At 40.3% G+C, this 26,682-nt stretch overlaps 2 protein-coding genes across 8 annotated transcripts in view; both read left to right on the top strand.

Annotated features, from left to right (window-relative positions):
- Positions 1 to 6,568, top strand: part of POLK (DNA polymerase kappa) — a 38,384-nt gene extending 31,816 nt beyond the window's left edge. For all 6 annotated transcript variants that reach the window (XM_069776217.1, XM_069776213.1, XM_069776214.1 and 3 more), the window contains 4 exons: positions 1,088 to 1,259; positions 2,128 to 3,078; positions 4,252 to 4,303; positions 4,446 to 6,568. In XM_069776217.1, the coding sequence (XP_069632318.1) occupies positions 1,088 to 1,259; positions 2,128 to 3,078; positions 4,252 to 4,303; positions 4,446 to 4,530 (1,260 nt within the window). In that variant the 3' untranslated portion in view covers positions 4,531 to 6,568. The remainder of the gene's footprint in view (positions 1 to 1,087; positions 1,260 to 2,127; positions 3,079 to 4,251; positions 4,304 to 4,445) is intronic.
- Positions 6,569 to 10,352: 3,784 nt separating this feature from the next.
- ANKDD1B (ankyrin repeat and death domain containing 1B) overlaps positions 10,353 to 26,682 on the top strand; it is a 31,150-nt gene continuing 14,820 nt past the window's right edge. For both annotated transcript variants that reach the window (XM_069776229.1, XM_069776228.1), the window contains exons 1-7: positions 10,353 to 10,454; positions 14,128 to 14,231; positions 16,299 to 16,397; positions 21,260 to 21,358; positions 21,451 to 21,555; positions 23,329 to 23,427; positions 25,045 to 25,143. In XM_069776229.1, the coding sequence (XP_069632330.1) occupies positions 10,379 to 10,454; positions 14,128 to 14,231; positions 16,299 to 16,397; positions 21,260 to 21,358; positions 21,451 to 21,555; positions 23,329 to 23,427; positions 25,045 to 25,143 (681 nt within the window). In that variant the 5' untranslated portion in view covers positions 10,353 to 10,378. The remainder of the gene's footprint in view (positions 10,455 to 14,127; positions 14,232 to 16,298; positions 16,398 to 21,259; positions 21,359 to 21,450; positions 21,556 to 23,328; positions 23,428 to 25,044; positions 25,144 to 26,682) is intronic.

Genomic DNA, 26,682 nt, shown 5'->3' with positions numbered 1-26,682 from the left:
GCATTTCGATACTGTTCAGGTGGCTATCTAGTAATAGGCATGGAAAAAATTAAACTAATTAACCAAGTTATTTAGCATATAAACATTTTATGCTAAAAGCAATGTTTATAACCAAATACTAGAGTTGATTGTCTGTGAGCTGTACTTTGGTCAATCATGTAATAATAATGTATTTAAAACACTGTGTTTCTGTCCTGTATTCATACAGGATCCAGTCAATAGCCAGTAGTGTAGTTTAATAAGTTAACATGTCCCAAACTTGCTGACAAGTTATTCATACCATTCAACGGTATGAATGGTAGGAACAGTCCCTGTATTCCTTCTCCCCAAATTTCTATTTATTATCTAGAAATAATAGTTCATATTTTCTATAGAAGTCTTTATGGTAAAGTAAGGAATAACACTGAAGACCTAAAAGAATCGTGATTAGTCTTCTTCAGCCATGAAAGATTGTCTCAAAAGATGACAGGTTGAAAGGGAAATCAGCTAAGAAGGACAAAGAGATAAGTTTACAAAGGCACCAAAACAAGAGGAGTGCCATTTATTTACATTTGGATGGACACGCTAAATCACACAAACAGTTTAGAAGGTGTTGCCAGGGGAATATCTGTGCCAAACACAGATGTGTGTATGGTTCTGATAGCACCATGCAGGAGGAAGGAAGTTTTCAGTGAATCCTTAATTGGATATCATTTAGGCATCCTTAGTAGCTTTTCCAGCAAAGTTAAGATATCTAGCACTGAAAGTTTCCAAGGGAGGAAATAATTTTTTGTAGACAGGGTAGAAGTTGTGACTGTAGCCAGAGCATGAAATCTATTGAACATGCACTGGTGGCAGATGGTCTGTTGGGAACCATAGCCAAATGGCCCAGTTCAGAGAATTCAACTTTGGCAGCAGTTTAGGAGCAAGTGCAGAATCTTGCAGACAAATTCTTGCCAATGCCCCTTGCTGTACAGAGATAAGGACACAGTCTTGACTGTGGATTTAGGGCCCTTATATAGATGCTATGTAATAGTTGTTTCTGTGCCATATATGACATGCTTAACCTTTTTTTTTTTTTTTTTCTTCTTTTTTTTTTTTTGCCTAGGGTAAAACTGTTACCTTGAAGCTAAAGAATGTGAACTTTGAAGTGAAAACAAGAGCTTCAACTGTGCTGTCTTCTGTTTCTACTGAGGAGGAAATATTTGCTGTTGCTAAAGACTTGTTAGGAACAGAAATTGATAGTGTTGCTCCTCACCCTTTACGGATAAGACTTATGGGTAAAAATTTGAAACTCATTCTTCATTTTCAGAATTAGATCTTATAGTGTATCAAAGTAGCAGACCGTACTTTGAAGTAAAATCAGTGTAAATGGATTTATCCTTTCTCCATTACCCTGGTAGTTTTTCCAAAGTGAAACAGGTCTGAAGTGCTGAATGGTGACTCAGGAATGTTATACTAATTGAGGCTGTACTTTTCCTACCACCTGTTATCCCTGGAACAATATACACATTGGCATGAGAGTAGAACCTTAACACATAGCAGTGCTTAATTCTGCTGCCTTAGAAGAATTTTTAAACCTGCTTTGCACCACAGCAACAGGAAGTTTCTGTCCATAAGCTCTTTCAGAAACAAAGGCTTTAAGTAAAAGTGCTTATAGATTTGAAGATGCTATGTTCCACAAGAAACTTGAAAATTCCTGTCAAAAGTAAACTCCATGTTTTGATTCTAAGACCCATGTGTTTCAGGTGCTTAAACATTCTGCTTGAACCATTCAGTGATATATAAAACTTATTTGTCTGTGGTATTAGAATATGCTGAAGAAAAAAAATATTTTGGTGGGGAAACATCATGCAAAGTCTCTTTCAGACTGAATTCTATCTAACTTTATTAAGTTTATAGCTTCGTGTATGGTGCAATCAGTTAAAACTTCATACATATTGAAATTAATACGGTTGGGCAAGTGTTCAGGGCTGATAAAATTGTATGGACCTTGTGATCCATTGTTAGCATTTGCATGTAGTAAAGCCTCTGTTTAGAGATAAAATGCACCTTTATTGAGTGGATGTATACCTCAAAAGGTGTTAATTAAGAATCAGTATTAAGTTTTCATAAAATTGGTATTACAGGTTTGTTTTTCATCATTAGGTGTACGAGTATCAGGATTTCTAAGTGAAGAAGAGAAGAAGTACCAACAAAAAAGCATTACAAGTTTCTTAAAATCAGGAAAAGAAATTAGTTTTCTTAGGCTTCATGCAGGGAAGTCCAACCCAGAATGTTTCACAAAAAATTCAGAAGCATCTCCCAGAGGGAGTTTCTTTGATAAAAAGCGAGCTGCAAGGCAACTAAACAGTGAGAATCCTCCAAATGAAACTGTAGGTAAGCAGCTCTTTCATGAGAAGAAATCATCAGCACATTTTGTTGAAGAAACAAAGAAAGTCACAGACTTACAGAATTCTAATGTGTGTAAGATCTTCACCTGCCCCGTTTGCTTTGAGGAGCAAAGCAGCAATAATTTGGAAGAGCTTAATAGGCATATTGATGAGTGCCTCAGTGGGAGTCTTGTTAAAGATAACATGGAAATACCCAAGAATGACAATTCGAGAGAAAGTACACTTAACTTTCTTCCACAAATTAAAAGTGAAAATGTTGATGAATGTCAAAATAAAGTGGATCAATTAGCAGGAACAGACCAGTCTGCAAGTACATCTGACAGCTGTACTAGCAGTAGCACAGAAAAATTCACTCAGATAACATCTGATAAACCTCACAGAGAAAGACAGCCTAGCAATCTCAGTGACATAGCTAGAAACGTGTGTATGAAACAGTGTCTCTTACCCAAAAGAATTTCAGAAGACAGTGAAGACCATTTTGAAAAGACTGAACATACAGAAGAAACTAGTTCCTCCTGTTTCTTTGAAGCCAAAGGAGACAGTGTTCTTGTTTGTCCAGTTTGTAATTCAGAACAGAAAACCAACAGTCTTGTGTCATTTAACAGACACGTGGATGTCTGCTTAAATAAAGGTCTTATCCAGGAGCTGACAGAAAAAAAAGATTTTCCTACTAAGACTTATAATATGGAAAACTCAAATAGAGTTGGTGAGTATGCACATTAGGATATATTTGATTATTCAAATTATCTGCTTGTACAATTAAAATAATTTGGAAGTGGTATACTTTGAACTTTTCAGGGCTTTGAGATTTTTGTAACTAGTGCATTTGAGTAAGGCCTGTGTAAGAGTGAACATTCTTACTTAAAAAAAATCAAATCAGTTTTCATGACAAACTATATTTCTAAATGTGCTGGTAGTTAGACAGTGCATTCTCATTTGCCACAACGGTGACATAGGGATTACTGCTCATTTCTGTAAATTGCATGTTTGCTACCCCCAAATCACGTTCAGAACGGCGTTTGTAAGGCAACTGAGATTTAAGCAAAAATCAATGCAAACATCTTCAACCTGGATTGTTTCAGAGATTCAGTTGACAGAAAAGTTCCATTATGTAAACTGCTGGCAAAAACAGAGAGGTGGGGAACTAAAGCATAAAGGCAGGAACTTGCAAGCCTGGTTTACAGCTAATAAAATATATCACATAACTGCACCTGTAACATGCCAAACCAGTAGCATATTTACTCAAGTAGTTTCTGGTTTTTATGAAGAGTTAATCTTTGGCCAGATTAGAGGACATGTGCAGGTAGTTAAGTATCTGCTTAAAAGTACCTTGTCCCTAATCTAACTTGTGAGCTTTATAAGAGGAAATAGACTGCTAGTGTGTTAGAATTATCAGAACACAATTAAGACTTCAATATGAATCTTTTACGCAGAAAATTTTATAAGCAGTACTGTTATATGCGCAAACAGGCTTTGTTTTAAATGAAAACTTGCTGTTGGCAAAGATTCTTGCCCCCCACACCCCAGTGGATAAAAAATTTAAAAATACAGTTTTCAACAGCCACCTTGAAAATCAACTATGTTATGCTGAAATTTTTCTGAAAACTACAAGGTTCAAATTAATCCCTTAGAACTCAATAAACTAAAGGATTTTTGGTTTTCTCTTTTAAAATTGTTAATATAAACTACAGTACTCAAACTGCAGATAATAAAATATTATGTGCTTGAGACAGATTAAATTCAGTTATGTTAAAAAAAAACAGGAAAGAAAAGCTTTACCCAAAACTGTTCTTTTAAAAGTTCTATCATGTATGTAATTTCTGAAGCATTTTTTCTTTATTAAAGTAATTAATTTTGATTGTTTCCAATTACTTTTTAGGAGGTTTAAGCAGAGGACAGCAATGCACAAATCCATCACAAGGAACAAAAAGGTAAGGATTTTCTAGGAACTTGAGTACACAACTATTTTAAAATAATAAAGTTTAGAAAAATACTCAGTGTTGTAAAATTTGTGTAGGTATGCATTGTATATTTTAACCTCTTACTGGTGTTTTTTTGTTTCTTTAACTTTAGGTCTGGACTAACAACTTCACAGTCAGTATCAAAAAAAGCCAAGTCGAGCAATTCCAAGCATACAATTGATATGTTTTTTAAATGACTGTGTAGCAACATATTCTATATGAAGTATTTCATAGTGTTTAATTTAGCAAATTAAACATTAATTTATTTACCAACAATGCAAATTAATTTAGCATTATTGGTAGGCTGGATTCAGGTGCCTGTCACTTTGGAGCCATTGTATATCCGTGCAAAAAGAACATGATGTTTGAGGTAGAAGAGGAGGTACAACTGAGGTAATTTTTTTTTTTCTTTGAGAATAATACTTTTTTTTCCAGTTGTTTCAAGAATCAAAATTCACTAGCGCTTTGACTTTGTTTATATTGAACATGTGGAACTTTGTTAGAGTCACGAGCAGCCTCATGAATTCTCTCTGCTGTTCAACAAACAGAACAGGGAGATTAGAGCTGCCATTGAACAAGCCTGTAGGGCAAGCTCCCTAGAAAGCAGGAATCGTTAGCTAGGGTACCGTGATGTGCTTTCTGTACTTCCCACACCTGACCTGCCATCTCCTCTGTTGGTTGTATCGGCCATGGTAGCCATAGTAGCTCAGGCTGACACTTCCTTGGACAATTCAACACCAAATTTAATTGTTGTATTAGCTGTGTGATAACAAAGAAGAGCTGAATTGCTTGATTTCAGCTGATGAACGTCTGTCTTCTCATCGGACACAAAAATTGATTGGTGTCGCAATTTCAAAGGAAAAGAGCAAGAATTTCGAGCACAGTCAAGCTTTCATTGTTGTCACTGAAAATTAACTCACTAACAGTTGATGGACCAGCCCTGAAGGACTCATTGTGATGAGATACAGGATGACTTCACTGGTTTAAAAAATATTAGTAAACCTGTTGATGAGAGAAGGATTCCTCCAGGTTAGTCAGACAAATGCTGTTCGATCATTGGCCTTTCCAAAGAGACTGAGAACTTCAATTCTATTCACAGTTGTGAAATTGTTACTGATCAGTAGCACTAAATTTATTCTGAATAAAAGGTGTCATGGTGCAATAATAATATGAATCATGTGCAAATATGCAAGATGCTGAACCTTCTTATTGTTTACCTATCTTTCTCTTCAAAAGTGTTTTGTGTTTCTGAATAAATGATATTTTATGAGTGCATATGTGGAAGGAGGAAGTTGTAAAGTGCAAATATTTAAAATATCCTGTTTAGATTTTTTTTCTTCACACCAAAGTGCTTAAATGTAGACATTTTATTACAATTAAATATTTATCAGGCAAATAATTTATGATGACAGCATATTTCTTTTAAGTTATACAAACAATGTCAAATCCTGTATGAAATATAAACTGCTTTTTAATTGCAAAATCTTTAAAATAAGTGGCTACTGTAGAAGCATTTGTTTTGTTGCTTAACTGTATTGGAAGTACTTGGGGGTTTGCTTGGTTTTTAAACAAACAAATGTGTACCTGATATGTTTTAGATTCCCAGGCTAAGTCCAGAATGTGCTTTGTTGTTTCCAAACATGCTGGAATGATTTCACCATCTCTACCTGCTCTTATGGTTGTTTGCCAGATGCCACTGTACCCACAGCTGTCATTTGAATTCATGTCAGTGCTCTGTTATCTGCTTTGGACCAAATCAGCTGGACTAGTTCAGACCGTGTAAGCTGACTCAGTTAAATTTTTCTAAACCAGGTCAGTGAGCATTCAGCATGAGCTATTCTGTTGACAGAGGTGGGAACTGGAAACTTTTGGTAGGAAAGGCATGAAAGCAACCAAAGGGAACAATGACTTAAGCTACCACTGCTGTTTAGAAAGTGAACACCTGTCCCTTTATGAGTTTGTATCTGTCTGATTCAATGAAGTGTAGAATCTAAGTATTACCTTCTCATTGTGTGTATTTCTTTAAAATGGGTATTTTTACATATGCATTTACTTAGAACAAAGTAAACTACTAAAAATGCTTGAACAAATACAGTTAGTTTGGCTTAGCCTCCAAAGTTGTCTTAGCATCTGTTTAAAAAAAGGCATCATAGAGTTATCTGAGTGTCAGGAAGTTAAAGTTGTGGAGTATGTTAAGAGTTAATTTGGAAATAAAACTCACAGTATGATTTTAAAGCCAGAAATGGCTGTCTTTTGTGATGTGTGTAAAAATAAACGTTTTGGAAAGGTGATTCTGTGTGTTTACAGGAAGTGCTCGGTGAGATTATTTTGATGTTTTCCATGCATATTATTTACTGCAATGCAAAATAGAATCCTTTTTTTTCCTATTCCTTATAGTTTCTTATACCACATTTATTACTGTTTTTATCTGAAGGCCTTCAGTACAGAATTAAGTATTGTCATAAACTTCTGTGATATGTTTTTTTGTTTCAGTTCGTGTGGAGAAAACTGTGTAAGCAATGCTTTTGTTTTGCATTTTTCTCTGTGTGTGTGTTATATAATTGACCTTAAAATCTGTTTTCATTAGCATCTGGAAATTTCTTTATAGCTGTGTTTATCTTAATGTATAAATTACTGCCTGTGTGTGAGCCATTCTACACTTACTATATCCACAGTTTTGAAGCCTAGGCTGGCACCAGATGAGAATTTTTGTGTAGTGTAAGTATCTCTCTTATTTAAGGTACGTGTGTATATATATATACACACACACACTTTATCTTGAATTCCTCTTTTAGTTAAGAAAAAGAGAGAAAAAGGATGACATTTCTCTCATCTCTTATGTTCTTCTCTCCACCACTTTTGAAGAAAGGAATGCAGATAGCATATGGATGACCACAAAGCATTTATCTGTAAGGAGGATGTTTGGTGTTAAGTGGGACAACCACAGAGATACCCCCCCTAAGAACACAACTTGAGTTTATCTTGTAAATCCTCAGTACCCAAAAACTTAGGCTGTTTTACAGCATATAGCATTTTTCTATTGAATCTGTTTACTGCTATCTATAGTAATGTCTTCATTTACTTTTGAGTTTTGAAGTATCTTGCCTACAGAATGTCTTACTGTGGTTGGGTATCATGGTGACCAATTTTATTAGTTACCTGAACTGGGGGTCTCATAGTCTTTATTTCTAGAAACTTCTCTATTGGGAATTTTTAAGTACTTTGGCTTATGCTGTTTTGTTCTCAGAGTTGCTGAAGTTCCACTTTGAAGTGTCAGTAACAGGCAGGAACATCAGCAGGACAGAGTTTGGGCTTGAACTGCTCTGCCTGTAGCTTGATCCATGTTGGAATTATTTTGGGGATGGTTTATCACATCCTTGTCTCTCACATGGTAGTATGCAGATCCAAGCAGAAACTTGGAGCCATCAGGAATCAATGCCTACAAGTGACCCTAGGGAGCAGCCCGCTGGTGCCCGAGTTTGTTGGCTAGCTGGTGTTCTGGGGATCTCTGCCGTGCCTCTTCTGATTGCTGTTTGTGTATGTGAGCACCTGTTGAGACTGGGCCTCTCCAGTTCACTGTTCGGTTACTACTCATAAGCAAAGGCAAGTGGCAACAGGTAGCTGTAGCCATAAGGGATGAGGAGAGGAACAAGGGTAACTGTGAGGTGCTGCAGTTGCACAGGCTAAACAATCCATGCACCACAGGATTCAGAATCCTGCAGAGTTTCATACCTTCCATAAAAGTACACCGTTTAATACAGATTAATACACAGTTTAATAAAAACATAATACCTCTACCTTGACTTTATCTTCAAATCTAACCGTCTTTTACAGGACATAATTTTTGCTGCTTCCTCTTTATGCACTATTCCACATGCTTTTGTCTTGCCTTGCATTTTTTCTTTATATTGGTTCTACTTGTTTATGTATTTATTACTACTGTTATTTTAAATATTTAAAAAATGCTCTGAGTTCCTGGCAGAGAGAGAGCTCTGTGAAGGCAAGTTCCAGTTTCCAAGAAAGATGTTCCAGTACTCCCTTGCTCTGCACTTTGTTCTGGATTCTGCATCTCTGTTAGTTTCTGCACCAGTCTTTTCTGCAGCGTTCTGGGGCCCTTTGAAAGAGTCAAGATTGTGGAAGTGGTTAGAGAATGTGGTAAACTTGCTATTTGCAAAGTTTGAGCACATGAAGTATAGTGGTACTGGCAAAGTTAGTTAGGAGACCAGGGATACACTGTGAAATAGTATCGTATGATAGTAATTAGAACTGGAAACTAACAGCTGGCATTTCCAGACTGTATGTAAAATTATGGTCCTGGTTTAAAGATTGACACTATAACTTGTGCTCTGTATGAGGCTGCAAATGTATTCCTCCTTTGATGCCAGGTTTGTAGGCAAACCTAGTCATTCTACAGTTGTCTGTTGTCTCTGATTTTGAAAAGGAGCATTAATATTGCGAACAGTGGGTTTCTATTACTAGCCCAGTCACCATACAGAAATAAAACTATTCTTAAGAAGTTTCACTGGAACATTTGACTCACAGGAAGCAAGGAGAGGTGAAACCTCCATGATTCAGCTACTGCTAAATCAGTTACTTGTTCTTCTCACTCTGGGCTTATTTTCAGGTTGTTTTCAGCTGAGTAGCTTTCATCTACTGGAAGTACAGTGGATGAAACTGTCTTACCAGACCAAGGTGTATAAAGTGTAAAGATTCTTCTACATCACAGCCTGACTGTATCAAAAATATTTAATGGAGAGAAGAACTGTGAAATCTCTTCATGTGTGATAAGCAGAATCTGAGCAAATATTTTTGTATCCAGATTTGCTCAATTTACAAACTCTTTTGAGTCTTTCAGATTAATTCTACCATGGACATGTAGGGTGTTAATAATCTTGGAAGTTAAGATGACTATGTAATTTAATTACAAAGAAAAAATTATAGTGAAGGAACTCAAATGTGTCTTCAGTTGTGTAAGGCTGAATACTGATAGTTCTGCATTCTTGGAGCTACTTTTCTAATATTTATTTTGAAATGTTAGCAATATCAAAGGCTGAGTTTAAAGTAAAATTTAGGCTAGTCACTTTGAACAATTTTTATGCCCTATCTCAGAAAATCATTGTCTGTGTGAAATGAAATATCAGCGCTGGCTTAAATAGACCAAAGTAAACAGCGGGCTTCAAGATAAATTGAGAAATAGGTAGATTAGGTGGATCTCGGTATGTCAGGTCACAAAAACTTTACCTTTGGGGATCTGTGTATTGATTTTGACTGGACTTGGACAAAAGCAAATGAAAGTATTGTCTACCTGAAAATGAAGAGTCTTCTGACTGGATCAATACTGCTGCTGCACGTGCGTATTTCTGCCCAAATTTACGGCAGAAGCACCTCAGTCTCGCATCCCAAGGCTGTCTGAAGCTTGCAGGGTCGCGGGAACAGTCACCCTCTCCAGTCCAGCGCCCGCTGGTCGACAGCAGTAAGAATAACTCACAAGAGGGATTTCCCCCCAAAACAGCCTTCAACCTGCAGAGAAGAGCTCCATGGCTACCCTGCAATGAGCAACAAAGCCACCTGGCTCCGGGGATCCCGCGCAAGCGGTGACGCTTCTGCGGCTCCGTACCCGTGTACTTGTGGCATTGCTTTTCAAAAGCGCCTCTTGTTTGTGCGACGATTTGGTAAGCGCTTCGGAAGCAAGCAGGACTGCCTTTCTGCCTCGCGTCTGCATTTGTCGCTGCAAGCGGTATTTGCACGCAAGGCAAGCCGCTAGAGAGGACCAGGGTGGGGGGAGTTGTGCAAGGATGACCCCGTTCGGCGCCTAGCCCGTATGGAGAAGTTCTGTGTATTTATTTCCCGGTTTCTTTCAAAGCAAACTCCTGGAGCTGCCCCGCGCCGCTGCCTCTCGGAGAGCGTGGCCGAGAGCCGGCGCGCCTGCCGGGCTGCGCTGGGCCTGGCGGGGTGTGCTCCGCTCCACTCGCCGCCCCGAACCGGTTGGTCGGGTCAGCGCAGGGCACCTCCTCGGCTGAGGAGGAAGCGGAGCCGCGGGCGGCGATGGAGGGGCTGCGCCGCCTGCTCCGCGCCGGGGAGGATGCGGCGCCGGCAGCCGCGGCAGCCAGCCACGACGGCCGTGAGTGCGCGGGGGTCGGCGGCGAGGCAGCCCAGCGGGCGGCGCTGGCCCTGCGCCCCGGGCTGCCCGGCCCGGAGGCAGCGGGCCGGGCCCACCCCGAGCCCCTTTTGGCCTCCACCAAAGAACAAAATGGGGGCGGGGGGCGGGGGGGAGGTTAAGCACGAGCTGCTCTTTAGGTCGTGAAAGACATCAGCGCGGAGGAGCGGATGCGGGGTGGGGAGCTGGGGTTCGGCACGTCCCTCTTCCGCGGGACGGGTCCTGCGAAGCGCCCAGCGCCCCACTTCAGCTTCACCCCTGAAGCTGCCCGGGGGCGTTCGCCGGCGCTCGTCAGGCCCCTGGGGCTGAGCACCTGCCGACAGCTTCCCCGGCCGCCCAGACCCCCGCTTCGGGGGCAGGCAGGACCCGGAGCACCCTCCCGGCCTCCCTGCGGCCGGCGGCGCGGCCGGCGGCACGGCCGCGCCCGGCGGTGGCGTCTCCGGCTCCCGGCCCGCAAACCGGTTTGTGAAAGAACAGCCGGCTCCGGCGTGGGCTGCGGCTGGCGAAGAGGGGTTACTCCTGGAAACTGAGCCGTAATGGTCAAAGCCGGCCGCAGCCGCGGCCTGTGACGGCAGCGCGGCGGCCAGGAGCCGTCCCGCCTGCTGCCAGGCCGGCGACGAGCTCTGGCGGGCGGAGAATAGGAACGAATGAAACGCCGCTGTCGGGCTCCACGGGCAGTTCGTTTTTCCCGTGCCTTCTGTGGATCGGAAAACGGTTGTTGTAGAAGAAGGTTCGGCTGACTTAACAGAACACCTGCTTTGCCCCAGTCGTTTTCTTTCTGGTAACACACGAGAAAGCGTAGAGGAAACATTGAAAATGGTACCAAACCGTTAAACGTGTGATTTCATTTTTAGAAACAATAGAGTAAAAATAATTTTTGTTGTCATTTGAATCTGAATATCGTTTATTATTTTTGTATTCTGCCTCCTTGGAACTCTTCAGCCAGTTCAAATTCCTGGGGTTTTTTCCCATGTGCTTTTTTAGACAGTGACAGATTTCATCTTGTGGATACCACAACAGGAAATTAAAAAGGGGAGGGGGAGGAATTTCCACTGTGTACTCTACGAGTACTGACACCTCTGGTGCAGTTTTTTACTTCATCGGAAGTCATCCATCCTTACTTGTGGTATTACTGGAACACAGATTGGGGCCACTAAAATAAGACGTAAATATGAGGAAAGAAAAACTGAAGGTACCTCAAAGCTTGAGTTTCTGTTGAGGAGTACTTTCTCTTTTCAGGTTAACAAAGTGATTCACTTTTCTGCACCTTTTTACTTCCTTGCCCCTCCAAGAGGGGCAAAATGTTGGGGTGTTCAGTACACCACAGACAGGGCTCTCTACAAAGGAAATAAACTGATAAAATTACTACTTGTAGTTAGCTCAGAAGAAAAATTGAATATAACTTTTATAGTTATAATGTAAATATAGTCATATACTTATGACATAACTTGTAGGGCCGTAAGCCAGACATTTTGTGTGAAGCCAAAGAACATAACCCCCCAAAAAGATTGACAGCCACAAACAGATAAGTGATTGCTGCTGTTACTTGAAAATAGAGTGATTGCTAATAATACAAGGAGTGCCAAATCCTGGACATCCCAGCTTGGACAGAAAGCTTCCATAAATCTGTAGTCTGACAGCTCTATACTCCTGCAATTTTATGTGTGAAAAAAATCATTTTGCAAAAGCAGCAAAAGGTTGTGCAGTAAGTCGGTGCCGTGGTGTGTCTGGATTGCCACTATTATTAACTCCTGAATTAAGAGGTATTAAGAAACATCACGCCCAGAACAACAGGTCTTCTTTTTAATAGTGTACGGACAATTCATGACTTCTGGACAGGAGAGAAAAGATCAGTTATTAATTCTTTGTCAGAACCACAACAAAACTGTCCTTGCTGATGCAGATACAGTAAAGAAACATCAATTTCTCTTGTTTCTTTAAGGCAGTGCAAGTAAACTGTTGTGATTGTTCCTGAATGTTCTGAGATGCAACAGCATTTATCTTTCCATCCTCATGTAAGATACCTGTGTGAGTGTTCATCAGCAGTCAGTAGGAATGAATGTGGCCTAACTGTAACTAATTAATTGCAACTAATTGGTGCCTTATGTTTTGTTGACGTGTTTGCCACAAATTTGCCTTGAGTAAGGTATCCTGTGACCATTGGTTTACCTGTGTTTGAAATCAAGGTAGTGGAAAGCTCTGCTGGATGCTTCTTTAGGGTGTAGACTATGCAAGGCATTTATTCTGCGAAGATCCCTGTTCATGATGCTGATTTTGTTGTCAATCACACTCCTTGTCACAGAGGTTGGGGTGCATTTTTATTTGCAACTGCTTTTTTTTTTTTTGGCTGTGCCCCTCTGTTGTAAAACAAGCTAGTAATTTGTGATCTGTGATTTCCAGAGAATTTTGGGAGGATGCTTCTGTTCTTTGAGGTGCTTGGATAATGTCATAGGAAATCTGGAAACAGCTTTGCAAGTGTCCAGTTTAATTTCTAGCTCATTTTGTACAGTACAACTGTGATTATTCCTATTGAGATTATAATCATGGGTAACATGTAAAATGCAATTAAGTGAATGCCATACTGATTTTCCTTAGTATGCTCTGCAGTCATACTGCCTCAAGCTGTGTTCTCATTAGGCTGTTAACGAACTTATATGTAATGCTGTAGGATGAGCTTGCATGAGAGGCCTCTAAGGAACAGATGATTGCTGCAGTTTCTAGTTAACAGAGAGCGCTGTCCTCTTTGGTGGTATCATTGGCGAAGTAGCTTTCAGGGTAAAATTTTCTAGACAGAAGATATCTAAGTGACTAACTTTTTAAGTGTGATATCCTAGGAAATTAAAAATATCTACTAACATTTTTTCAACTGATTTAACTGCTACACTGATTTCTTCTAAGTGATTAATTAAATGTTAAGGTAGAAACATGAGAAATACTCTGACTTCTAAGTTAGCTAAACCAGTTATCAGACCCTGGAATTTTATTTTCCAAAATTACTGAGTATTAGGTGTCTAAATGCTGCTGCAGCTACTTTAGTTGACCAAACAGATGTTCGCTTTTGGGTTGAGACATTAAAGGAAGGTCCCAATTTAATAGTAAATTCCACATTGGGACCAAATTTTGAGTTCAGGTACACACCTATTTTTTTTCTCCTGTAAAACTCCTGGTTGGTCTGTTTTTTTTCAGTTGGGTCATACCATTTGGTTACTGCTATACATTTTTATGTATTTTGGTGGTGTGTTCTGTTTTAAAACTGAGCAAGTTTTCCAAGAATAGGAAAGAAATGCTGCGGTTTGTACTGTTCACTGCTATGCCTTTAAAATACTTTGGGACCCATTTAGGTGGCGAGACCTTCATAAATGAACTCTTGATGCTGTGAACAGTGCAAATAATGGTAATCCATGCTGTGAAAAGTCTACCTCTATTTGTTCCAAAAAGTTGAAACTAGAAACATCAGCCAGATGTCTCTAGAGGAGAAAAATGTAATCCTGGAACACTTCTGTGATGACAAGCAAATTATTCTCATAACATATGAAATGAGGACAAATAACAGAAAGTAAGAACAGTATCATTGTTGCTTAAGTTGGTTATGGCTATTTTTTTAGTAATACATTTTTTTCATCATGTTTTTCAACAGTATTGCCAGATGAGAGAGAATTTCAATATGCTGCTAAAATGAACAATTTGGAAACCATGGAAAAGCTGTTTAAAAAGAATGTTAACATAAATGCTGTAGATACTGTAAGTATGAAGTGTCTGACAGATCACTGATCTGAAATGTGACTCCTCGGGGATGCATGGTGGAATCCCAGCATGCTAGCTCCATCAAATATAAGGTGGTGAGGATGCGAGAGTCCCTTCTAGGACCTGATTAAGAAATGTTTCACACGTCCAGTATGGACAATAGGATTTTTGCAGCGTAACTCACAGGTCTTTGCATTTAGCTAGTAGTCTGTGCATCACACTGGGGACTAAAGACTTCTGAACTGTGGTCCCTGCTCTAATACTTTGTGTACTTGGGTGACTAATTTCTGCAGTTCCCCATCTTTCAGAGCAGGAGGATGTAATCTCACAGTCACTTTGAGAATTAATTTCTGCTGCTCGCTTTACAAATTTCAAGTGTGAATTGTTACTGTTTGGTTTGTATGGAACCACAGGAGCATTCTACCATGTTCTGTGGCTCCAGGCTGAGATCAGAGCTCACATTTACCCTAGATAGAAGAAAATGCATTTCTTATGCTGACATCAGCTCTAGGCCTAAAATCTGAGGATGTGTACTTCACAGTAACAAAATACAATGCTGTGTTCCACATGAGAGGTAGTTCAACAGCAATGGAGTGGTTGTGATATTAATCTGGGAGTTGTGGAGAACAGTTTGCCTTCAGTGGCTATGTATAAATCATCTACCTATGCATGTTACTTAATCATGGGTTCTGAAAAAGCTTGCTTCCCATGCCCATGTGCATTTCCCTCCCCCCTGGGGAATAGAGGAGATAGTAAAGATACATTTCTTGGTTTGTTTGTAAAAAAGAGATGGAGACAAAAATTTCTTTGAGTAAACTTCTCTTGAACAATGAGAGTATTACCATCAATTACCTAAAAAGTCACTTAAAAAATAGTTCTTGCTTCCTTATTGCTTTCCAGAATTCAGAAAATTAAACTAAATACTTTTCCAGTCCAGTAGTTTGAATCTTTACTCTGTCATCCTTAAATCAGGCCTATTGTATCAAAGATTCACTAGCATAGCTATGTGGGTGTTGTGCATTGATTAATTCTGCTAGGGGGGACGTAGCTTACAATGGCAAACCATTCCTTTGTTCATGGTGATCGTTCCTGCCCCTGTACTCCCAAGCCAAATAAGCAAGGCTGCCAAAAGGTGAGTTTTGTTGATAGAACTATTTCTGTGCAAGAGGCTTTTTCTGGCATAAATGCATGTCGTAAATCCGACCTTTTTATGCTTTTAATGTATGTAGCTCTAAATTTAAACGCGTACATGTATAAGTCAGCCAAGCTGCATAGAAGCATAAGAGAGCAAGTTCAAACTGACTTTTAAAGTTAATTGCTTAAATCAATTATATATCCTTGTATGGAAACTCTCAGTGCCTTATGTTAAACCCAGTTATGTTCACTTCAACTGGAAGCAAAACCTTCTCCACTGAAGTTTAATTCAATTTAACCAATCCCTTTTAAATTCACACCATTAATTACTTTAATGAAAAATTTATCAAGTGTTCCTGATAAGCATTGAACCTATTCACCTGTGTAAAATTACTCACTGTTTGCAGGGTGGAAGCTTTCATTTACACAGATAATGACTCAGTCTGGGAAGGTGACTAATACTGAGTGAGGGAGGAATCTCATCATGCATTGCAGAGATATAATCAAAAGCAAGGAGGATACCAAAAGCAAATCTAATTGTGTAAATCTACTCCTCAGCTTTTAAAATCAAACCATATAATAAAATAGTAAACATGGGTGCTTCTTGTACTGTATGCACATCCTCTAGGCAGTATGATTACTTAATCCCACGTTGACACTTCAGTGAATTTCAGTGAAGGGATGATGTTACGTAAAGTAACTAAATCATTCTGGTTCTGTCAGAAATCTTCAAGATTGATACCTAAATTCCGTCCAAGGGAACAAAAGTGCAGCCAAAGACCAAGTGTGGCTGTTGAGGGAGAAATATGCAAACATATATATATTAACAAATATGCTTGTTAATAATCGGAGAATTTAGAAATCCTGATCACCTGCAGAAGGAAAAGAACAGTATTATGGACCTGACAACCAAAGCTTTGCTTATTTCAGCTAAAGCGCACCGCATTCCATTTTGCTGTTGCAAGAAGTCATATGTCAGTGGTGGATTTTCTTCTCCATCACAAAGCTAGAGTTGATATGGCGGATCAGGTAAGCTGGTTTACATGTTTTGATCACGCAGTATAGGAATATCTTAGGGGAAAAGTAAAAGCAGGTATTTACCTTATGCTGCCCGTTTTGCAATGTTAAGTGCTTGCTGTAAATGCTTCAGTTTGTCTTAAGACTGCATACATTTATATGAAAAAATATTGTTAGAGGAAAACCACATTGCCCAGAGCTTTGGCTGCGTTGAATACCGGGGTGAGGGCAAAGGTGGTTGAAGCCACTGGCGCAAATATGCTGTCTGTCGTAGTTGTGTATTAATCACTGGCCACTTTAGATGAAGGCAATCACTGAAAGTAAAAATTAGCTCTGGGGATCACTAGGAGCTCAGAAAGTAACTCCCTGTGTTCTTTCCCTCCATTTTTATGTGAGTAGCTTAATGCAAAGCTGTCAGCTACCCCACAGCCTCCAGGACATTAAGAGTTTAGCAGTGTATAGCTGATTTGATTGGGCCAGATAGTGATCCACAGTGCAAGATTTGATTCAGGTATTAAAACCAAATGTATGGTATGTTATTAATAAACAGGCTAGTCAAACCATGAGTTTTCCAGTTAGGTGAGTAATGAAAATAGATGAATAATTTACTTTTTTTTCTCCTGTTTGCTTCTTTCCCCTTATCTACCATATGCGGCAGTGTTTACATTGTAAGTAAGACAAATTCCAGGTTGTGGAGGGTGGAGGGAGAAAGCTCCCTTGTTTTCACATTGTGTTGGAATGAAAAGAAGATGAGAGAGACCAGTCAGTTCCAGTTACCAAGCAGCTCCTGGCTTGGGCATGTTCTTGCAGTGTAGGTAACCATCTCCTTGTTAGTGCTACATTACTTGCTCTGAAATGTTCTCCCAATCTGCCCTGTCAGTGAGTACCTCACATGCTGCTTTGAAGAAATATGGCCATCTTTCCGGACCGTATCAACTCCTAAGCAAATCTTGCACTGTTGTAAGCAATGTTTCCCTTTTGTCTTGCAATCTGAAAGACATTGCCTGAATGAAGTACTCTAAAATTAATAGTCTATGATATAAATGCTAATAGGGTAGTTCTGCAAGAAGTGGACAGTTTTCTTCAAGTAGTAGTGCTCTCTATAAATACAGTTAAGAAATGCCTGGATCCCTGGATCTTCCACAGAGTACCACTGCGTATAGTGTTGAAGTAATTTTATTCTGTAACTATTGTAAATTATTCTTTACAGCAAATTATTTTTCAGTGGCTATCTTCCGGATTTGTTGAGGCAATAAGGTGACTCCAAAGATTTTGTGGGTCCTTTAATTACCCTCATAGAGTGCATTGAAGCCAGGCTGGCAATCAGTTTGATCTTGCAATTGATAAGAAATAGAATGAAGATACTATGACTTTATTTCTTACTCCATTTCAGTTTCTGACATAATTTTTGTATTAATAAGTGTATGGTCTTAAGCATTCTTGGCATTTCTCAGCACAAAAAGTAAGCTGATTAAAAACACACAATAGTGTTAGCAGCAGGTATGGGGTAATCCTGCCTTTAGATTGGAGACTTTACATAAATCATGGTGATGGTTAAGAAGTTTATTGATTAAGCAGCACATCTCTAAGAAACCAATAATACATTAATTGGCTAATAAACACACCACTATTGTTAGTAGTATTAATCCACAATTACATCGCTCCAAGTTGCAGTGATTGAGTTACAGTTCTATTGCTTATTTCAGTATTAGTGTTGATACACAATTACATTACTGCAAAGAAATCTTATACTACTAAGCTGCAATTCTGTCACTTGTCCTTCTGCACTTAATATCAAGGTACAACTTTATCCCTTCTTGTCCACCCTACCATCCCAAGTCTTTCAGACATGGACCTGATGGAGAGTCTAGCAGGAGAGTCCAAGGTGGACCCTTCCTATATTGGGGGGAGCTTCAGTCTGCAGGTCACCTTGACCACCATCAGTAGGAGTCCACAATCACAAGACTGTGGCCATCAGAAGATCCTTTCCTTTTTTGTTCTCCAGCTGATTTTATACCTTGTCTTTTTTTTTTTTCCTTTTCCTGAACCCACATTTTTGCTACCCTTGTGCCTCCTTTTCTCCTCCTAGACTCCTCCCTATCAAACAGCCCATGCACAGAATCACACCGAGTGGCTGAGGTGGGAACCTCTGGAGATGATCTAGTCCAGCCTCCTGCTCAGAACATAGTCACAAAAAGAAGGTTGCTCAGAGCTATGTCCAGTTGGGTTTTGATTATCTCCACGGATGAAGACTCCATAACCTTTCTGGGCAATTGATTCCAGTGTTTGATCATCCTTAGAGTAAGAAAAGGTTTTTCTTATGTTTTAGTGAATCTTCCTGTACTTCAATTTGTGCCCATTGCCTGTTTCCCTGTCACTGGACACCACCAAGAAGAGTCTGGCTGCATTTTTTTTACTCCCTTCCGTAACGTATTTATACACAATAAGATCCACCTCAGCCTTCTTTGGATAAACGGTGCCAAGTCTCTCAACCAGTCCTTGTATGTCAGATGTACTTTAATTATCTTTGTGTCCCTTTGCTGGACTCTGTGCAGTATGTCCCTCTCTCTCCTATACTGGGAAGCCCAGAACTGGACACAGTACTGCAGGTACATCTCACCAGTGAGTAGAGGGGAAGGATCACCTCCCTTGACACGTGGCAGTGCTCTTCCTAATGCAGCCCAGGGTACCATCTGCCTTATGTGCCGCAAGGGCACGTTGCTTGCTTGTGTTCAACTTCATGTCCCCCAGGAGACCCAGGTCGTTCTCTGCCAAGCTGCTTTCCAGGCAGTTGGCCCACAGTCAGTACTCGTGCCTGGGGTTGCTCCTCCCCAGGTACAGGACTTTGCATTTCCCTGTGTTGATTTCATGAGGTTCTTTTCTCCAGCCTATCAGGGTCCCTCTGGATGGCAGCACACCAATCTGGTCCATCAGCCACTCCTCCCAATTTGATATAATTTATACATTTGCTGCGGGTACACTCTGCCCCATCATTTAGGTCATTAATGAAGATGTTAAACAGTACTGGGCCTAGCGTGTATTGCTAGTGACTGGTCTCCAGCTGGACTTTGTGCTGCTGATCAGAACACTTTGGGCCTGGCAATTTAGCTGGCTTTCAGTACACCTTGGCATATCTGTTTGTCTACATCTGTACTTCATCGGTTTGTCTACAAGGATATCATGGGGGACAGTGTTAAAACTGTTATAAAAGTTGAGATAAACATTCACTTCTCCCCCCCTCACCCACCAGGCTAGTCTTGTTGTATAAGGCTCTCAGGTCTAGTTATTTTTTCCCCTTGGTCATAGTTGGGAGGGTTTTTCAGGGCAGACCTTTGAGCCACTGTCACAAATTTTGCCCAAGTCCAGCTTTATTGTTGTAGCCTGTGCACCAAATGCATGTTCCATATTGCCCTCCACTGTTTTCCACTGCAATTTCTGCTTGCTGTGCCCAGTTTGGGGCTCCCCAGTGCAGTAAAGACATTGATAAGCTGGAGCGAGTCCGGTGCAGAGTCCCTAGGATGATGAGGACTGTGGCACATGGTGTGCGAGGAGGTGCTGAGAGAGCTGGGTCTGCTCAGTCTTGGGAGAAGAATGGTAAGGGAGAGACCTTATGACTTGACAGCTACATAAGGGGAGAATATAGAGAAGACGGAGACAGACTCTTCTCGGAGGTGTACAGTGATAGGACGAGGCAATGGACACAAATTGCAACATGGGAGGTCCCAATTAGGTACAAGGAGAAAAGAAAATTCACTGTCAGAGTGTTCAAACACTGGAACAGATTTTCCAGAGTTTGTGGAGCCTCAATCTTTAGGCTATTCAAAACTTGACAGGACAAGGTCCTGAGCAACCTGATCCAGTGGGACAGACTTTGAGCAGGAGGCCATAGAAGTGTCACCTCCAGAGGCCTCTTCCCCTGAACTGTTTTGTTATTCAGTGAATAGTTTGCGAGTAGTAGTATCCTGAAGTCCCCATCACAGCATCCTGCTGTCCAGAGTGTTACATCAACATGCATAGAAACTGTTCCTGTTCTCCATTAGAGATGGGAGTCAAGCTATGTATTCCTCATTTACAGAGGAGAAACTGGGGAAGGGTTATAACTGCTAGGGAAGTGCCTTGATCCCTCCTGCTTCCTTTAGGTTTCTCTGATTCCATCTCTTAGACCAGGTGCTTTTATGGTGGAGTATGGAAGTCTTGTGTTGACACTTAGCACAATGAGCCATGATTTATGATGCTGCACCTGGACACAGTACACACAAATTGAGGAAGACGTGGAAAACCTAGAGAGATCTGGGGCCAGGATGGGAGACACTGACTGGAAGTTCCTTATCTCTATTCCTTTTGGCTCTAAGAAGTTAACAGTTGTGGGGGTTTTTGTTTGTTTGTTTGTTTGTTTTTCCTATAAGAGAATAACTTTTCAGAGAATTTGAGAGAATAAGAGAGAACCTTAAGAAGAGGGTTAACTGGAAAATTATGGAATTATGGTCACTCATGGAAATATAGTCATTATATATCATCACCTGAAATGTCATCCACCATACCCAGTGCTAACTATCTACGTGGTTTCTGGGGAGAGGGAATAATTACCAGGTAGAATTTAATTCTCCCATTTTAAAATGGGATCAGTCCTTCTCTGGAGATGCCAGACCTTCTGTCAAGAGGGGCAGCTTGAACCTTTAGCTAGGTCTTGATGTATGACATTTAGCTTAATTTAAGTGAGATGAATCCCACTCACACTGCCAGGTGTTAATACTGATTTTCCAAGAGCCTGCAGAGCAGAACCCACTCATACACTGAATTAACCAAAAAGATATAAAGAAATTTGTCATGAGATATTTTGGTGGTAATTTCTGCCTTTATCATTTTATTTGAAGCATGGCCTGACTGTGATTCATCTTGCAGCTTGGACTGGAAATCTGGATATAATGCGAAAATTAGTTAAAGCAGGTGCTGATCAAAAGGCTAAGAATGAGGTTTGTTGATGCCAAATTTTTACCAACTCTAAACATGTTTGTGTTGGAAAAAAATCAAACTTGTTGTTACAGAGTTGCTTATGGTTTTTCAGGAAGGAATGAATGTACTGCACTTTGCAGCTCAGAACAACAGCGTTAAAATAGTTGATTATTTTATCCAAGATCTTCATCTGAATGACTTAAACAAGCCTGATGGGGTACAGTATGTTTCTTTCTGTTTATTTCTTTGATGTCATGAGGCATCTGTTGTGAGCAAAACAATCTTGACTTGGGGAATTTCAATGAATTTTAATTTATTGCCAGTTATATAAACTTTTAATTACTGATTCGGGTATTGAGGAACAAGTAAGAAAAACAGCCAGACAAGCAGTTAGGGAAAACAGCTTTCCTCCCTCTTTGCCTGTCTCAGCTGAACTCCAGACACCTCTCCTCCCCTGCTCCCCTTGCTTTTGATGCATGTGATGCTCAGTCCCATCGGTGAGGCAATGGAAGGCAGAGGAGGTTGGCGTTAGTCCACAGTGGTTTCCTTTTTTCCTGCTCTTTGTTTCTTACTCTTTTCCTCTGCTCCAGCAAGGGTTCTTCCATGGGCTGCAGTCACCCTGCAGGTGTACCTTCTCCTGTGTCTCCTCTCTTGCATCCTTTCATGTCTCCTCCTGTATCTCCCCTTGTGCATCCTCCCTGTAGCAGTGACCACCCTTTCTTAAATACATTTTCACAGAGGTATCATGTGCTTCTCTGATGGGTTGAGTGCTGACATGAGTCATGGGTTGAGTGTCATCAGTTTTGTCCATTGTGGAGCCAGATGGAAGAGGCTGTGACCAGCACAGGGCAGTCTCTGACCTCCTCCCACACAGCTCACCCCCACAGCCCCCTGTCCTTATCAAAACTTGCCAGTTATGGCCAACACGGGTATATTTCACCAATGTAGAACATAAAACTACGTGCAGCCATCCTGTAGAGGTGCACCAGCTCTTCAATAATGCCAGGGCCTTGTCCTTATCAGGTTTGCTGTGGTTTTATTTTTCCTTCCCACAATGTTGGGATCTTGCTTTGAAGGCTTACTTAGCAAAGTAAGATATTTTATCTTTACATGAGGTAAACTTATTCTTTATAGGATCTGTCAAAGCTCCCCTATCCTTTTTTTCAAGGCTTGAATTGTATTGACCCAGTGGTGCAAAATTCTGAATTCCTTCTGCACATGGCAAGGCTGACAAAACAGACTTAATTTAACAAAACAAACTTGTGTGTTTTAGGCCTTAGAAAAGGAAAGGTGAAGAAGAATATTCTTTATGTTGAGGTTATTTCATATTTATCTATTAGTTGATTGCATTTTTTTTCTTAGACATTTAACATAGGCCACTATCGGGTAGTGTCTGACCAGTGGTATGGTTTTATATCAAGATAACTTTCTGCAGTTGAGTTGTAAACAGTTCGAAAAGTTTTTCTTAGTTTAACCACCATCAAAAAAAACCCCATAATGTACAGCACTAAATATGGGCCTCCTGGATGAAACTTCTGAGATATGGTTGTTCTGGTCTGTGCTTGCAGAATTCAGATCAAACGTGTTACGCCATGGAAATAAATCTTGCAACTCCTTTACTGCCTGTTTCTGAGTGTCCTCAGGCTTTTGATAACACAGTTCTTTTGATAAATATTTTCATACTGAGAATAATTAAGAATTAAATGTTTTGAGCACATTTTCCGCCTTGTTACCATTTCTGAAGACTTTTCAAATATATTCTTCAGGGTATGCAAGATGTGTAATCTGTTTTTTTACACTAACTAAATATTGCATTTTTTTTTTAATTCTTACTCTTTTTGTGTATATCTACTTTTTTGTTAATCTACTTAGTCATACAATATATACATTTTTATGCGGAATACACATATGCATGCCATGTATCTAGTAACCAGAAGCAAAGAATTTTTACTTCAATAACACTGTGCTTCTTTCCATAATTGTTTTCTAGAAAGGTAAAAAGCCATTTCTTCTGGCATCTGAAAAAGGCCATGTTGACATGATAAACAATTTGATTACTCTGAAGATGTTTACATCTGAAAAAGATAAGGTAAAGTTTTCTTTTCCACAGAAGTACTACTGAAAATGTGCTTGTGAAAGTTAACTGTGTTTCAGTGTAATTACTACGCAACTAAGTAATGTGAATAAGCTGTACAGACTTCACAGTGCTGGTAGTGATATATATTGGACCAACAAATATACAAGGATGATTTTTCAGTAATTAAGGGAAGACAGTGGGACTTCTGGTCTTATTGCTGAGAGACTTTTCCATACGCATTAATAATTCGTGTAAAGCAAGACTAGCATATGCTCTCTGTTGGGAGAAGTGGGCAAGTCTGGTGATTAAGGTGTCGGCCTCTGTACTTGTATTTCCCAGTTTTTCACTCTGCTTGGCTGTGTCTGTGTGTCACTGCTAAGTCCCGGATGATTAATTTTTCAAAGGTGTTTAAATACTTCAGGATGCAAATAAGCACCTATGGGGATTTTTCAGAAGTGCCTTAACACTTCAATCTGATTGAGTTTGCTTTTGACACTGCATTTTAAGGATTCTAAGTAACTTTCAAAGTCTGCCCTTAAATTTCCTTACTCCTTACTCAACTATTTGTGGAATGAGCAAATTGGTAGTTCTCTGCATCTGTGGCATTGCAAGGATAAATACATTAAAAATTGTGAAATGGCGAGATACTGCATTTATAGAACCCTGTAAGTAAGCACCCATGAAGTGATGGTGGTTTTTTGGTAGTTTAAAAGCTGCAGTGCAACCCAGAGCTCTGCTGTGCCTAAGCAGTTTATCAGCAGAGGTTAAAAGACAGTGTTCTCCCTGACATCTAACAGGCTGAAGGGGTAAACAGCAATGATGGGAGGCAAATACTGTGGTCCTACAGAGTAAGTAGGTAAGAAGACGGGACAGTAACTCATCTCCTGGGTCACTAAGAGCAAGCACGCTGTATCCATGATTTTTAAAAAGGATTTGAATTTCCCCATGCTCCAGCCCTCCAAGTGCTGTGAATGAAAAGCTGTTCATTCAGAAATGAGGGTCCACTTCTCCTAATTTCCAGCTTCAGTTTGTTTTTAGCCAGTTTCATACTTTTTCTTGTGCCAGCATTGTCTTTTAGCTCAAAACCTGCTGCTTTTCCTGAACGTGCTCTTTGTTTTTATTTGCTTGCTGTTGTGGTTTGGTTGTTGGTTTTTTTTTTCATTAGCTAGTGAGAAATTGTGCTGATGGTGAAGGAGATTGAAGATTGTGATGTTGGCATCGAAACCACTACAAGTTTCTATATACTTACCTTGGTTTTGGCCATTAATCTTTAAGTCAGTGATCTTGGGGGGTTGATGTAGTCCCCATCCTTGTAGGAACCGGAACCCAAAGTTTTCTCCTGATTCATTCTTTAGGAGTTAGAATTGTAGGTCTTTTCACTGGTCATACACTGCAGTTTTCAGAATATGAGACAGCCAACTAGACCAGCAAGGTCATGTCTGTGTACATGTGAAAAGGTCCCTTTCAGATTAGTCTGAATCTTGGAACAAGCTGTGTGGATCTGCCTCTTTCTCCTTGTATGTAAAAGAGAGATGTATGTAAAATACCAAAGGCTTTGTGTTGGTTTTACTTGATGTTTTGACTTTATTCTGGGTTTAAATAGATCTTATTTGACATTTTAATTTCAAGGAGGGAAATACGGCATTGCATCTAGCAGCCAAAAATGGTCACAGTGAAGTTGTGGAAATTCTGCTCAAACAGTGGGAGGAAATAAATGACCTCAATCAGGTAAGGACACAGAAACTACTGAAAGAGATAGAGATTTGAAAAATCAACTCAGAAATAATATTTTAAAGGAAAAGATGTTGCACTGTGTAGACTTCATTAGTTCTATTGCTTTTCTAGTACCTTTGCATCCTGTTTCCATGTCCCTCCTCTGATAAATTAAACTCCATTAACTCCTTCAATGTCTCTTCCTCTGTCCTCTATTCCTCACACAATGGTCTCCCCTCTGTCTCGCATGCCCTTGCATAACAACTGCTAGTAGGGAACAGAGGAAAGCCTAACCCCCACCTCGCTCCCTGTCCTCCAGCATTTCTGGCCACATGATCCCGTTCCTTTTACCATCTCTGTTGCTTTTCAGGCTATTCACTGAGCCAGTTCAACATGCATGCCCAGCACATACCATCACAGGCACCTCAGCAAAGAGGTCTCAGATTTGGACCTTGTTCATCTGATCTCAATTGACTGCACAGAATTGGCTGCAGACACTGCCTACTCACTTTTTCTTTGCCGGGTTAGTGTTGGTGAGCTCAGCCAGCAAATTCATGAATTGCATATTAGCTGTGAAGGTTGTATCCCTGAGCTGATGCACTCATGAGCTTAATTTTAAGGCTTAAAGTACGGGTGGAGGAGGGAAATGCACACTAACTACTCAACTCGGTGTTCTGCTTTGGAAAGGGTCCTTGTGTCTTCTGCTTCTTCTGTGGGGCAGCTGTAATGAACTGGGCAAGTCGATTCACTTTGTTGGGGACTGGCATGCCCGCTGTGGAAACCTGCTGTGTGGTTGGTTGATGGTCTGTTCTGCTGGCCCAGTGGGCAAAATGAGTAAGAGACACCCATTCCTACCCAAGGCCCTCCTCTTCCTTAATCAGCAGCAGATTTATGGGTTGAGGAGTTCTCTCTTATCCAGCTTGTCTGTTATGTCCAGCTATGCAAGCTTTGAGGCATATGAGCCCCTTTGAAATGTTCCCGAGCCCTGTCTAACAATGTTGCTTCTGCACACAAAGCTTGTACTGCTTGCGCCCCTGCCTTGCCTTGGCTAATGGTGTGATCTTCCTGACAAGCTGGAGATGTTCTGGTCTGTAGATAAACAGGTATCTCTTTCCCCAGCATGAGCACAGCACTAAAATATATTAAGTTGACCAGAATAATGGTTGCAGGAGTTTAAGCAAAGTAAAACCAGGATTTATTGATGTCTCTGTGAATGCTGAAACACTAGAGTAACTTTCAGTAAACTTTTGTGTATTTTAGGAGTTGAGAAGCAGGGATTAGATCATTGTGCAGCTGAAGTAACTTATTTTAGAGACTTGCTGTGGAGACATGGAGACTTTTGGGGGTGAGAAGATTTGAAATAAATATGCAATGGGACTATTTCTGCTAAAAATTCTCCTTTTAACTAGCACTAGAGTTGGTAATTCATCAGAAATCCATGGCATTGGACTGACAGGAATCGGTGCTTATGGTATGTGCTAGCATGCTAGTGGTGTTGCCTGGTGTTGAATGGCAGCAGCTGCTACCCACCGTCTTTCTTTCTGTGCCTGTTGC

The sequence above is a fragment of the Haliaeetus albicilla genome, chromosome Z (genome assembly GCF_947461875.1).
Source record: "Haliaeetus albicilla chromosome Z, bHalAlb1.1, whole genome shotgun sequence".
NCBI lineage: Eukaryota > Metazoa > Chordata > Aves > Accipitriformes > Accipitridae > Haliaeetus > Haliaeetus albicilla.
This window is presented reverse-complemented; position numbering and strand designations above follow the sequence as displayed.